The 14,471-nt window shown below is 58.2% G+C and overlaps 1 protein-coding gene and 1 long non-coding RNA gene across 7 annotated transcripts in view; both read left to right on the plus strand.

The window, feature by feature from the left end:
• RBBP6 (RB binding protein 6, ubiquitin ligase) overlaps window positions 1-2,499 on the plus strand; it is a 28,065-nt gene extending 25,566 nt beyond the window's left edge. For all 6 annotated transcript variants that reach the window (XM_064390618.1, XM_064390616.1, XM_064390619.1 and 3 more), the window contains one exon: window positions 485-2,499. In XM_064390618.1, coding sequence (XP_064246688.1) covers window positions 485-2,078 — 1,594 coding nt within the window. In that variant the 3' untranslated portion in view covers window positions 2,079-2,499. The remainder of the gene's footprint in view (window positions 1-484) is intronic.
• Window positions 2,500-5,713: 3,214 nt separating this feature from the next.
• Window positions 5,714-7,926, plus strand: LOC135281462 (uncharacterized). Its single transcript, XR_010348095.1, has 3 exons — window positions 5,714-6,483; window positions 7,227-7,295; window positions 7,375-7,926. It is a non-coding gene; the product is annotated as an uncharacterized LOC135281462 (long non-coding RNA).
• Window positions 7,927-14,471: the final 6,545 nt, after the last annotated feature.

Here is a 14,471-nt window from a genome sequence, read left to right on the forward strand (position 1 = left end):
ATTTGTTGGTGATGCAAACTCAAAACATTTGAGACATTTGTTGAAGACTTTAGATAGTGTCTTGATAATCTAAAAAGCTTTTAAAATGTCCATTTTTCTAAGGAAGAACTGGGGCATAAGGATAAAACTTTGTCTGTCTGTACCTCTCCGTAATTGCTTGCTTTCATGTTGAAAGAAGAATGGATATCTAATTTATCTGCCATTGGGAAAAATAGGACATGAAGGAATTACCAGATCAGACAGTCCCCAATCTGATAATCTTGTGTCTTTGTTAATTGAATATATAGTAGCAAGATACTAAATTAATTGATTGCTCATAATCTCAGCCAGTGGACTCAGCCTTTCTCTTGTCTGTTCCCTTAATTGAACATCCTTGAGGAAAATGCTGAGAATTTAGAATTGAAACACAAGCCAGTTTATAAAATGTTCCCAAAGCTGGCTGTGTGTACATCCCATTACTAATGTCCGTGTTTTTTCCTCCCAGCACGAGTTCCACTGGGGGAAGCCCTGTCAGGAAGCCCGAGGAGAAGCCAGACACCAAACGAACTGTCATTAAGACCCTGGAGGAGTATAACAACGATATAACAGCCCCTGCTGAGGATGTCATTATCATGATCCAGGTCCCTCAGTCCAAGTGGGATAAAGATGACTTTGAGTCTGAAGAGGAAGACATCAAATCCACCACCCAGGTGCCCCCAACTATAGGAAAACCCACCAGTGTTATCAAACCTGTGAGTGCAAAGGCACCAAACCCCCTCAAACACACTGAAAAGGAGACAGAGCCTCTGGAGAAAATACAGAAAGCTGCAAAAGAGGCAAGTTATGAAAGCACCCAACATGATGCCAAGAGTTCAAAAAGTTCCTTGTCGAGTGAAAAAGGTAAAACCAAAGACCGGGATCATTCTTTGTCAGACAAGGACAGTTCTGAGAAGAGGAAGAGCAGTGTTCAGCCAGAAAAAGAGCACTCAGAACGCACAGCTGAGCAAGGAAATGGAAAAACTGTATCCCAGTCTTCTAAAGATGGCAGATCTTCAGAGAAGCATGACAGTGGCCGTGGCTCCGCTGCGAAGGACTTCACTCCCAACCGAGACAAGAAGTCTGACCATGATGGCAGCAGGGAGCACTCGAGTTCCAAGCGCAGAGATGAGAAGAGGAAAGACTCCCCGTCCCGCATCAGAGACTCCACAGCCGTGCAGAAGAGCAAAGCAAGAGAGGAGCGCGTGGAGGCGCCCAAGAAGGGCCCTGCAGAGGCCAAGCGGAGCAGCTACAGCCCCCCGCGGGAGCGCAAGCCCGCCGAGCACAAAGCTGTGCACGACCCCAAGCGCCCCGCCGAGGAGCACAAACCCCCGGAGAAAAACCCGGGCAAGGAGAAGGAGAAAGAGAAGGAGAAGGAGAAGGAGAAGCATGTACCAGAGGTCAAGAGCAATAAGGAGAAAGAGCCAGGTGGGAGTAAACCACCGGTGAAGCAGGACTCGCCAGAAGTGAAAGCGGAGAAGGAGAAGGAGAAGGAGAGCGCGGCGGCTCAGGGCGACAAAGGCGCGGCGAAGCCGAAGCCGCCGGCGAGCAGCGCCGCGCGCCTCTCGTCCGACCTCACCCGCGAGACCGACGAGGCCGCCTTCGTGCCGGACTACAACGAGAGCGACAGCGAGAGCAACGTGTCTGCCAAGGACGAGGAGGCTGCCGGGAAAACGCCCAAAGAGGCGAAGGAAAAGGCCGTGGAGAAGGCGAAAGAGGAGGCGGCGGCCCCGGCTCCCGCCGAGCAGCCAGAGGCGGGCAGGAGCCAGAGCCAGAGCAGCCCCAGCGTCAGCCGCAGCCGCAGCCACAGCCCCTCCGAGAGCCAGACACGCAGCCACAGCAGCAGTGCCAGCTCAGGGGAGAGTCAGGACAGCAAGAAAAAGAAAAAGAAGAAAGAGAAGAAGAAGCACAAGAAACATAAGAAGCATAAGAAGCATAAGAAACACGTGGGAAATGAAACAGAATTGGAAAAGAGCCAAAAACACAAACACAAGAAGAAAAAATCGAAGAAGAGCAAAGATAAAGAGAAAGACGACCAAAAAGTGAAATCTGTCACGACATAAACCGACAGATAATGAAAAAATGACTTAATTACTAAGTCATCTGTATGATCTTTGTTAAAATGTAAACGACTTCAAGCGTTGTAAATAATGACATGAAAGACCCTGTGCTGCACTTAAAATATTGCTGCTTGATTATTTGATTTTTACATCAGAGCTTTATAAAAGTGAACATTTTGTACAGAATTGTGAGTTGTGACCATGTAACATGAAAGGTTTTGCTGGGGCATCTTCTTTTTAACCACCGTTAATTATTTTGGGTGGAGTTTACTGTACTGTGAAGATTTTCACATTCGGGTTTTTTTTAATTGCCTGGCAGAAGCAGCTGGTACCAGTTACCAAATACCAGCGGATAAAATGCAGAATACATTACAGCCCTGTTATGTCACTTTTTGATTACAATAAAAAAGTTTTCAGTAAATGATCCAATGTGAGATTTCCAGTGGGAATTGCACGTGAGCAGGGAGCATCCCAACCCTTCCCATTCCTGGAAGGTTGTTCAGGGCTTGGAGCAGCCTCGTGTAGTGGAAGGTGTCCCTGCCTGTGGCAGAGGTGGGACTGGGTGGGCTTTATGGTCCTTCAACCTGAACCATTCCAGAATTCTGACAACAGTGCCAGAGAAAAAGCTTGCTGGGAGCTGTTGTGTGGGAAAAATAACTTAGAAAGGGGTTTAATTTTGGGAAAACTGGCAGGACCTGCCCTGGTGGAGGGTGAGGGGTGCTGGGGTGGTGTGTGCTGCTCCATGTGCCACGGAGCTGGGGGTTTGTGGGGTGGAACGTGGGATGTGGCCCCAAAGCTGCAGCCCCTCTCTGCTGGCACTGGCTGCTTCAGGTAATGTCACACACGAAGCTGCCACGTGCCTGCTTTGTTCTGGTTTCTTTGGAAAGCTGTTCTCCACTGGGGCTGGAGCTCTGGTCACTGAGGCCCCTTCCAACTAGAACCAGTCCAGAATCTGGCAGCACACGTTTGCACGCAGGGTTAAACTCCCTGTAGTTTGCATTTTGTCTCCCAGCATCTCTCAGCAGATGTTGATGTTTAAACAGAACTGTTAGGTGAGTGTTGGCCATGGCAGTGACACCTGGCAGCCCTGACCCCTCTGTGATGTGTGGGGCTCAGAAGGGGCAGGACAGGGAAGCCTGGAAAGGCAGGATCCTGCTCTGAGCAGTGACAGAGGATAGAAAATGGAAATCATTAGCTGGACAGTTTTAAGCTGTACCTTTAACGAGGAGGTGGCAGTGGAGGTGCTGCTCAGCCATCAAAGCCAGCCCAGGGGAATGGTGTCTGAGGGCACGATGGTATCCCAGTGACCCCGGGACCGAGCAGTGGCAGCCCCGACTCCCAGGCGGTGACCCGGGCCCGGTGTCCCGGCCTGCCGAGGGCACCGCGGTGCCCCTGGGCACAGCCCCGGCCCGTGGCCAGTGTGGCACCTCGGCAGAGCCCGCACGGCCGTGGAGCAGCGCCCGCTGTGCCGTGCCGGGCTCTCTGCGCAGGGCGGCAGGGCTCTGCAGGACGAGGAGGAGGATGGTGATGGAGAGGAAGGCGCGGTGCGGAGCCGGGGCTGCCCCGGGGCTGCCAGGTTCCCCGGGCTGCCGCCAGGCCGGGCACGGGGGGACAGCGTCGCTGCCGAGCCCGTGACCCGCGTTCCCTCCGCGGGGCCGGGCTGCGCTCGCCGGGGCCGAGCTCTACCCAGCGCCGCTCCGCTTCTGCTGCCCGAGCCCGCCCGCCGGCTCCGAACGGGCCCCCCTCCTCCTCCTCCTCCTCATCCTCCTCATCCTCCTGCTCCGTGGAAATGCCCCCGCGAGCTCTGCCAGCGCCCGTGCCTTTGCGAGGTAAATGAGAGTTGGGTAATTAGCGGTGGTGCGTTGGGGGGCGAAATTCCTCGGGTTCCTTTTCCGCCGGCTCCGCTGCGGCTGCCGCGCGTCCCGGGCTGGGGCAGCTCGGCCGGGCACCCTCCGCCCCATCGCCCTCCGAGGGGCCGGGCACCCTCCGAGGGGCCGGGCACCCTCCGCCCCATCACCCTCCGCCCCATCACCCTGCGAGGGGCCGGGACAGGCCGAGGCTTCGCCGGCGTTTGTCCATCCGCTCCTCCGTGTGTTTGTGAGCGTGTGCACACGCCGGGGCTGCTGCCACCCCTTTGTGAGCGAAATGGCTCTTTGGTACAGCGAGCGAGGGCTCCTTGCCAAGCTGCCTAATTAAGACCGAGCATATGCAGATTCGCCTTGTTTTCAGCTAATGACAGCTGCAAACAGTTATTTGTCGGGCTGGCTGGTGCTGGCTTGGTGACACGAGGCCAGCGACACCCGAGGGGTCTGGTTGTGCCCAGCAGCACCACGGGCGAGGGCCTGAGAGGCAGCAGCCCCCCGGGGTCCAGCCGTGCCCTCGGTGCCCCCCAAGGCCCCCACAGGCCAGCCCAGCCTTGGCATCGCCCCCAGCTCCTTGAGCTGGGAGCTGCCAGAGAGGGGATGTTTTGCTTTGCTTTGTTTTGCTTTGTTTTGCTTTGTTTGGTTGTGAGCGTTGCCAGCAGCACAGACATCTCGTGATGTTTCACAGCAAAACATAAATATGTGTGCAAACGTGGGTGACATCTGTGGCTCCCATGCCAGCGGCCTTCAGCAATGCTCTGCCAGCTGAGAACAGAGGCAGAGGCTGAGGAGGGAGCTCCCTCCCTGAAGCCCTGCCCGAGGGCAGCTGGCAGCCCTGCAGAACCCCGGGCTTCCTGAGGATGCTCTCAAAAAGAGCGTTTCCTCTGGGTTTATCGTGGCTGGGGTGGTGCTGGTGGGAGCAGAGCCTTGCCCAGCACGGGAGGCCTGAGCTCGTGGAGTGCCCCACGCTGTTCTGAGGATGGAGGAAATGAGGGCACGGGAGAAGTCACCGTGCAGATATCATTAAACCCTGTCTGACACATCCTGAGGTGAGCTGTGCCTCGGGGCTGGGACGCTCTCTGTGTCCTGTCCACACAGCCTGCCAGGAGTGGATGTGCTCGGGTCTGGAATCAGAGGATTTGGGATCCCAGCCCTGTACATCTATTCAGCTCTTTCTAACCCAGGGCATGGGGCAGGGGTGGGCACAAGGACAGCTCTGCTCTGCCCCATGGGCCTGGGGTAGCCCAAAAGCTGGGAGCCAGGGCTGGGCTGGGGCCCTGGCCCTGTTTGTCTGCTGGTATGTGTCCTTGACCCTGAGAACCAGGAGCAAACTGCACTGGCAACATGAGCTGGGCTGACACCAGCAGCCTGAGGTGGGGAGGATGCAGAGGCACCCCCATGCCATGCCATGCCATGCCATGCCATGCCATCCCATCCCATCCCATCCCATCCCATCCCATCCCACACCACCCCACCACTGCCTGGTGGTTACTGGCCACATTCCCAGCCCACCAAGCCCTCCAGCCCTGAAATGAGCCCATGTTCCTCCCACAAGGAGCTAAGTGCTCAGAAGCTTCTGAGAATAGTTCGGAGCATTCCTGATTTTAATTGGGTTTATTTAATTATTGTTTACTTTGACTGAATAAACTGTTGTGTTTAAATACCGCTGGTTTTGCCAAAATGCAGTCAGGGAGAAGCTGCTTTCCCTTCAGGAGCCCTCAGATGTGGGCTGCCTTCCAAGCCCTCACTCGGCAGCGTGTGGAGCATCCTCTGCCCCAGCCAGGAGCGTGCCCTGGGCACAGGGATGGCCCTCTGGGCACAGGAGGGACACGGCAGCCGCAGGGCTGTTTGCAAACACATTTCCAAATACAGCATCACCTGTGGGGCCTGGCAGGGCTGGAGGGCTTGGCTGTGACCGCCCTGCAGCCAGGCAGAGCCCAGCTCCTCGAGAAGTTGTGAGGCAGAGGGAGAACAGATCCAAAGAGCATCTGAGCCACGGGCAGGATGAACAGCTGAGCTTGGAAAACAGGGGAGAAAAGAGAGCTGAGCTCCAGGGATGGAAGCAGCTGGTGAATATTGACAGCACCAACCAGCAGTGGTGAAGCCGCAGTCCAAATCCACTTGTGGAGTTGGTTCTTGTTCATTTATTTTCTTCTTTTTTATTTTTTGATCACAGTTAAATCCCACAGAGGCAGTCTGGGAGAGCTGGGGGTGTTCAGCCTGTGGCACTGTGTTGAGTGCTGGAATGTCACTGCAGGCCCCCAGCAGGGTAATAATTAGCATTGACTCCATGATTCACAGAAGGCTGATCAATCTCTTTATTATTCTACACTTATTAAGAACCCACTGCTTTTATAACAGTTATGGTACAGGTGGACCCAATTGGTCCTCCAGCCCAAACACCATCACCATTGGCTAATTAAGAAACCACCCTGGGGTAAACAAATCTCCACAACACATTCCACGTGCTCACAACAGCAGGTGCAGCAAGCTAAATAAGGATTGTTTCTCACTCTTTTCTCTGGTCTCCTCACAGCCTTCCCCAGGTCAGTGCCTGGGAGAGCTGTGCCTGCTGCTCCCTGAGGCCACAGAGCTGCTGCCACTGGAGCAGCCCTTCCCTGGAACAGGAGGGGCTCAGGGCTCTCCCCCTGCCCTGCAGGGTGTGGGGTCCCACCAGGGCAGGGACACTCTGCCCTTCCAGCACGTGGGGGTGCTCTCTGCACCAGCAGCAACTTTTCCATCACTTGGTTTCCTTATTTGGTGTTTCTTTAATAATTAGTGGCAGATTTTGTACTTATGTTTGCAATTATCTGGATGCCTCTGGGACATGTTCTGCTGGATAATTGAATCTCCTGGTCTGTGACTGCAGCATGGCTGGGGAGAGAAGGCTGGAGCCCAGCAATGCTGCGCTGCCTGTTGGTGTCATGTTAAGACAAATTGAGCTTTTTAATTAAAAAAAAAATACTGGAAACAAAGCATTTTGCTTTGCTGTCCTCAGCACAAGATTTGCTGGAGCCTGGACTAGAGAGGAAAATGCATGATTATCAGTAATTAACTGGATAAATGCTTTAATTAGATGCAGCAGATCTCCAAGTGCCCAGCTCCAGTGACTGACACTGGGGAGAGTGGGGCAGTGGGATGGGGGTCCTGGGGGTCCTGGACAGACAGACAGATGGATGCTGTGTGCAGCCTTTGCTGGGTGGGCAGGAGAGGGGCACCCTGTGCTGGTGCCAGGACCCAGCTCTGTGCAGGTGTGTCCCTGTCCCTCAGTGTGTCACTTGTGTCACAGCAGGTGACACTGGTGTGCAGAGTGCCAGGAGGGGGAAAAGGAACCTCCGTGTCAGAGCTGCTCTCCAGGGTAAGTGCAAAACTGCTGGGCCTCTAAACCTCTCTAATTTAGGGAGACTCAGTGAAACCCATTCCATTGGCATTGCCAGTTCTTGTAGGGGCTTGTAGTTCTTGTAGAGCCCCTTCAGCTCTGCAGAGCAAGGAGAGACCCTCCAAGGGCACCTGTGCTGTGTTCCCATGTGGGTAATGGAAGAATTGGCAAATCGTGCCCAGGAAAATGTAACCAGGGATCTTGGGAGCAGAGAGGAGCAGGTAAGAGGTGCTTGAAGTCTGATTTTAAAGGTGGTCTTGGTCCCACACGAAGGGAGCCACAAGAAATGGAACAATATCAGCCTCAGGTCCTGGTCTGTCAGGAGTTCAGGGGCTGGTGTCACTCCCATGGGCACCCCCATGCTGGTTTGGGGGACTGGGGTGACCTGGGGTGGGGGGCAGCAGCTGTGACCCCCCATCCTTGGGGCTGGGCTCCTCAGAGCCGGCCCACGGGCACCCAGAGCTGCAGGCTGCCTGATCCCAGTGGTTTTGCTCCCCTTTTGGCTCCCCAGAGCAGGATGCTGCTGGCAGTGACCCGGCTGTGCTGCGGGCCCCGAGTGCCTCCTGCCAGCAGCACCTCCCCAAGTGACCCAGGGCGGGGCTGAGGCACCAGCGAGGCTCTGGCACGGCCACCACGGCTCCAGCAGCCCCGTGCCAGAGCTGCGGTGCCAGGAGGGGCCCAGCAGGACCGCTGGTGGAGCCGGCGATGGAGAGGGGGATGCCCGCTCCCCGTGCCCCCCGTGCCCGGCCTGTGCAGTCGCTGCCGCAGCGAGGCACGGCTCCGTGTGCCGGGAATGCCGATGAGCGCCGGCCCAGCCCGCACTGCAGCATCCCCGGCACGCGGGGCTGCGCTGGAGCTGGCGTGCCCTTAATTAAACTAATTGTGAGCGGGCAGGGCTGGCAGGTAGCGCGGCTGCACCTCGACCCTCTCCGCAGAGCCGGGCTCTGATTTCGCTGCCCGGCTGGATTTCCAGAGGGAAGGTGCTCCTCTTTGTTTCCCTGGGCTGAGCATCACGGGCAGAGCTGGGCTGGCATCGCAGCCCGCGGATGCCGGGGCCGCGGCAGGTTTGTAACGCTGTCCTTGTGCCGAGTGTCGCATCCCTGGGCCCCCTGCCCCGGGATGTGCCGGCAACCCTGCTGTGCCCGGTACCGAGCGGCCCCACCCGGGGAAGGTCGCTCCGGTGGGGAGGGGGGCGATGTTTGTGGAATTGCAGAAGTGCACGTGCCTTGCTATTTTCTGCTTGAAATTAAGAAATAATGCAAAATTCTGCTCTTAATACGGCAGGAAGGAGCCTTTGGAAGTACCCTCAGCTGTTTCTGGCCGGGAAAACAAGACATGCAGAGACATTTTTAAACATAAGTGTGTGCATGTCGGTATCCTGGGGCTGCAGAGGGGCGGCAGGGTGGGGCCAGCCCGGAGCGAGTCCAGCCCTGGGGATGGGCGGGTGCTCACCGAGCCCCTCCCGACCCGCTGTGACAGATTCCAGCTTGACTGAGGCACAGGCAGCACCCAGGACAGCAGTGTGGGTTTGGTTATTAACAAAGGGCGGATCCAGACGGTGCTGGCGCCGCTCCAAGCGCGGGAGCTGCTGAGGAGCGCGGAGGGTGCATTAAATATTCATCAAAACCTTGGCACTTCGTTCCCATCTCTTGCTCTCCTGCCCCCTCCCCTCGAAATTACTTGGTCCTAAGTGTTAGAAGCCCGATTGGAAAATTAATTATTTCATTAACCCCTTTATAAATTAGGTTTTTCAGCTAAGGTTTTTAGGGCCGGCGCAGAACGGGTCCTGGTGGCCCTTCACCAGGTGAGCCCCGACCCCAGCACGTGGTGGTGCCACCGATAAATTAAATACAAAAATACCCAAAAACACCAGCGGGTTTGTCTGCTGCCTCCCCCTGCCGTGCCCGCTCCGTGCGGCGCTGCCAACCCTGCCCGGGCAGCACGGTGAGGGAGAGATGCTCCCAGCAATTAATTGCCGCGTGCCTCATTAGCAGGCGGGGCACACGGCCCCGGTCGGGCTCAGGCCCCAGGGCGGGGTGGCTGCCCCGCCGATGTCCCACGCCCTGTCCCCAGGGTCCTGGTGCCCCAAGGGCGCCTTGGGCCGGGGTCAGGGCTCGAACCACGGCGTGTCCTGCGCGGGCGGCTCCGGGGCCGCTTCCTCCTCCTCCTCCTCCTCCTCTGCCCCCGAGGGCGCTCGGTGCCGGGCTGCCAGCCCCCACACAATGCGGGTGTTGTGTCAGTCTCACCCCGTGCCCTGTGGCTCCCCAGCGATGTCCCCAGCGGTGCCCGGCTGATGTCCCCGCTGGAGTGGGGCTGGATCCGCGATGCGGGGCCGGGAAGGGCCGGAGGAGCCGCGCGGGCGTGCCCGTCATTGGGATGCAGATCCATCGCCGTCTCCCTGGAGACCGTGGGAACACGGCGCGGGTGAATCGCGGCTGGGAGCGGGCAGCTGCCGGGCTGGGGATGAATCACCGCTCGGCCTTTGTCCCCGCTGTCCCAGGGCCGGGCAGAGCCCCGGAGCCAGCCCAGGGCACGGCCGGCCCCGCGCTCCGCTCCGCCCGCCGGCAGCGATCTCGCATTTTCTGTCCTTGAACTCATTATCCACAAACGCTCTCTGGGGCTGACACCGATCGGAGCTGCCGCGGCTGCGGTCCCGTATTTAACACCGGGAGCACTCCTGGCCCCCCGTGCCGCCGAAGGGAGCCCTGTGCTGCAGGGGCAGCTCCGGGGGTCCCGCTGCAGCAGCACAGAAGGAGATTCCTGCGTGCTGCCAGCCCCCCGGGTCCCCTTCGGGCGCCCGGAGTGCGAGCCCGGGCTGGCGTTGGGAGCCGGGATTCGCTCCTGGGGCAGTGAGCTCCGCAGCTTTCCATCGGCAGCGGGTCCGCCCTGCCCCGCTCCCGCACTCGCCGCCGCTCAGTTCCGTGCCGGGGCCGGCGGAGGCGCTGCGGGAGGAGGATTCCCCGCTGCTCGCACAGCCTGTCTCTGCCGGGCAGGCGGCTGTCCCTGAGCTCAGCAGCCGGCCCCGCTCGCTCCTCCGCTCTCCCGCAGCGCTTTGCTCACATTCCGGGTTTTTATTGGGTTTAATTGGCTCCGCAGTAGTTTCATGGCAGGAATTCTGCTCCCGTCAAAGCCTGCTCCTGTGAACGCCCCGCTGTGGAAGGAGGGAGATGAGGCAGAGGATGGAAACCCCGGCAGCCCCTCCAGCCCGGGGTCTCACCTGCAGCCGCGGGCACGGCTCCTGGCAGGCTGAGGGACAGCCAGACCCCCTGCAGCAGCTCCTCAAGCCGCAGAGCCACCCCAGGCAGGGAGCCTTCCTCCCCTCTCCTCCTCCTCACTCCCGTTACTCCCTCCCAGCTCCGGGGCCGGCGGCGCTGGGCCCAGCCCTGCCACGCTGTGCTCTGCTCCCACTGCTCCCTGAGCATCTCGGGCTTCAGGGCCATCCTCAGGTGCTTCTCCTCCAGCCCCTGTCGCTGCTTCCAGCGCAGTTCATGTGCTGATCTCTCCTAAGGGACTGGGAGCCGCAGAGCTGGGAAGATTCCTGATGCAAAGAGAGGGAGCAGCCCCCCTCCAGCAGCCAGCTGGGTGCCACCACCAGGGACCTTCCACCAGGACCTTCCTCCGGGACCAGGAGCCAGCTCTTTCCTCAAAATCTTCCCACAGGAGCATCCTGACTATCCCCCTGCAGCTCTCGCAGCTCCATCCCCACGGACCCTGTGCTGCGTGACTCCCACGGCCTCTTCTGCTTCTGAGTTTGCTCCAGAGTGCACATGCTGCCAACACCAAACCTTCAAACACGAGAGCTGAGCTCTGCAGGACACCAGGACGCTGCTGGCAGACCTGCCCAGCACCCTCAGTTTCCCAGCCCTTGCTAAAGCCAGAGTCAAGGAAGCAGAGGAGAGCCCCCACGGACAGCTCAGAGAATTAAGAACGAGCCCATCAGAGGCTGTGAATAAATGGTTGGTAATTAAGACCCCCAGCAGACACCAAGTGTGCTGCATGCAGCCCAGGGAGGCTGGGGTGAGCAGGCTGTCCCTGCAGGGGAAGGAGCCCAGGGCAGGCAGCCTCACCCCACTGCTGCCCCGGGAGGATGGACCACGAGGGCCTCCAGCTTTGGCACAGCCCATTCTGCTGAAGCTGTGTCCCCACAGGAGCCCCCCAGCTGCCTCCTGAGCTGCCCACGGCGGGCACAGAGAGCAGCTCTTCCTTCCCCCTCTCTGTGCATCACAGAGGGGGCAGCAGCTGGGCCTGGGCCCAGGCATGGCTCATGCAGCCTTTAACCAGTGTGGGACAGGGATGGATGGTGCCCAGCCAGAGGGGCTGGGCACGACGAGTGGGGTGAGCTGCCAGGGCCTGCCCAGCTCTCCTTGCCCTGGGGTTTTCTGCCTGCCCATCTCTCCTTGCACTGGGGTTTTCTGTCTGCCCAGCCCTCCTTGCTCTGGGGTTTTCTGCCTGCCCAGCTCTCCTTGCACTGGGGTTTGACTCCTTCTCCTGCTTCTCTCACCCACATGGGCAGGGTTGGGGCACCCACCCCCCCCTCACCAGCCAGGGTCCACACACCCCTCTCCAGGCACCCCCAGCCGAGTCTCTGGGATCCTCAGCACACAAAGCAGAGCTCTCCCTTTTGATTTAATAAGGATCTGGAAATGTCATAAAAGACGTGATAATAAAATATCAGATGCAGGGAAATGAGCAGCCAAAGGCACTGAAAACAGGGACAGGGTAAACGCAGTAGATTAAGACACTAATTCCCATTCCTTGTGTGTTCTTCATCTTCCCTGTGTCTCGACAGACAGAAATAAATGCCCCCACCTCCCAGGAAGCACTATCTGCCTCTCCCTGCTGGATTGTCACCAGGGTGCCCCCAGCCTAGCAGCCCATTTGTCCTCCAGGCTCGATGCTTTATCACTTTCAGAGGAGAGGCTGCGCCGGCTCATCCCCCTCCCTCATCAGCACTCGCTTAAAGGGCAGGTCAGACTCCAGTGGTGACGGCTAAATTTGATTTTTACTGCTCTAAGGTATTTCTGCAAACTGAAGACCCGATTTGTGCCTTTGTTTGGACAAAGCAACAGGAGCAAAATCAGAACTAGAAGGGAAAATAGTCTCAGGGATTTTGGAGAAGCTGGCAGGTCTTGCTGTAACTCTGACACAGTGAGAGCTGGGCATGGGGATTTTCTTCCCAATGCAGCTTTGGAGCAAATCAACTGCCAGTAAATTCCCAAGCCCAGCACCGTGCTGTGAAGGTGGGAGCAGCATCAGCAGCAAGGTGATGGATGTGTTCATGCTTTAACAGACCAACCACCCCATAAATAATTTGCTGGGTTCTGGAGAAACTGACCTGGTCACTTCGGCAATAAAGGGCTGTCCCCTGGGCTCTGCTCAGGGGTCCACAGTCCTCCCAAGGAAAGGCTTAAGTGGCTTTTAACAATGTCTGTTTTATACTGTCAGAGCCCAGTGCTGCACTGGTGCTGCTGTCTGTGCAAACACCACGGCTTCAGGGGCAGGGATATTGCAGATAAAGGGCCCAGCAATGGTCAGTGAGAGTGACGGGCATGGCTGAGCTCCTGCTGGGAGCTCAGCTGGGTGGGAACCCCAGCAGTGCCCAGCCCGGGGGAGCAGGGGAGGTGAGCAGCCTGGGGACTCCACAGGAACCCACCGGGGACAGGCCCACAGCCACCAGCAGCTCTTGCAGGCAGCAGGAGCAGGTGGAGCCGGGCTGCAGCCAGGAGAAGGGGCTGTCCTGGTGGATTCACTGGTGTACTGCTGTTCTGCCTCTGCCCTGAGTGCTCCTCTGGTGTGCTGCTATTCTGCTTGGGTTTTGGGTGCTCCTGGGGCACACTGGGTGTTCCTGTCACTTACCAGGTGCTCCTCTCCTGCCCTGGGTGTCCCCACCCTGCGCTGTCCCACCTCCAGCGTGGCCCTGGGAGCAGGGCAGGGCTGCTGCTTTGTTCCCTGGGCTCCTGGCCCTGCCACGAGTGTCAGGCTGGCCGTGGCCTCTGCAGCTCTACCCACAGCACGGGGATGCTCTGGGATTTCTGTGCTGCTCCTTGGTCAGTTCCCAGGTCTGTCCCAGCTTGCAGCACCCAGTTCTGAATTTGTCCCAGCCTGCTTTGCTGTGGGACGGGCCAGGTTTGTGTTTCTGTAGCTGCAATAAGGGACATTCCAACCCTGGAGTCATTTCTCAAGCAAAATAGATGGCAAATGTCTCCAGCACAAGGACGGGACTGAGTGGGGAGCAATGAGGAAACAGCTGTGGAGGATGGATCAGCACGGGCAGCCCATTCCCTGCTCCAGCAGCAGGGGACAGCCTGCAGTGCCCATCCTCATCCCTGTCCAGCTGTTCCTGCTCCCTGGAAGGTGCAGCTGAGGAGGAGGAGGGTGGCAGTGCCCACCTTGGCAGAGGCACTGGTGCCCACAAGGAGCCAAGGTTGGGACAGGAGTTGAGGGGGGCTGGTGTGCTCAGTTTGCTCTGTCTGGGCTGTGATCTGCACCCGCTCTCGTGCTGCTGCTGGTGGCACAGCAGGAGCAGTTCCCTCCTGGCAGCAGGAGCAGAAATCCCCCCTGGGCAGTGTCTGGCAGCGGGTCCTGCCCTCTGCCTCTCTGTGGGCACTGCTGAGCCTGCCCTGTCACGGCTGGGGCTCCCTGCCGTGGCTCACCCTCAGCAGAGCCCCTTCCCCGGAGCATCCCCTCGCCCCGCCGGCCCCGCACGCACAGCTGCCTCCCAGCAGTGCAAAGTAAATCTCATACCCTCGCCCCTATTTTTGCAAATGAGTGCAACTGTCAACTGCAGAATAAATGACACCTAATTAGTGTTGGGGGGAGTTCAGGCAGGAGGGCTTGGCTGGGAGGGGATCACAGGGAAGCTCCGTGCTGATGGAAAACGAGCAAGATGCCGGCTGTAAGGAACCATAATTACAGAGGACTGACACACTGTGAGCTGTTTATGGTAATGAAGTGGTGCATCAAATCAAATTAACCTTAGTTATTTAGCACAGAATGCACCGAGGACTTGGCTCGGGAGACGCTAAATCCAAACCCGGAGCCGTGCCCAAGCCGAGGAAGCGGCTCCGGCTCTGCACGGGCGTCGTTTTGATTTAGGATCCGATTTAGGATTGTGCAGCGAGCGGCGATGGCGAGCGCGGGCGGAGCGGCGGCTCG

Source organism: Passer domesticus, chromosome 15, assembly GCF_036417665.1.
Source record: "Passer domesticus isolate bPasDom1 chromosome 15, bPasDom1.hap1, whole genome shotgun sequence".
Classification (NCBI taxonomy): Eukaryota; Metazoa; Chordata; class Aves; order Passeriformes; family Passeridae; genus Passer; species Passer domesticus.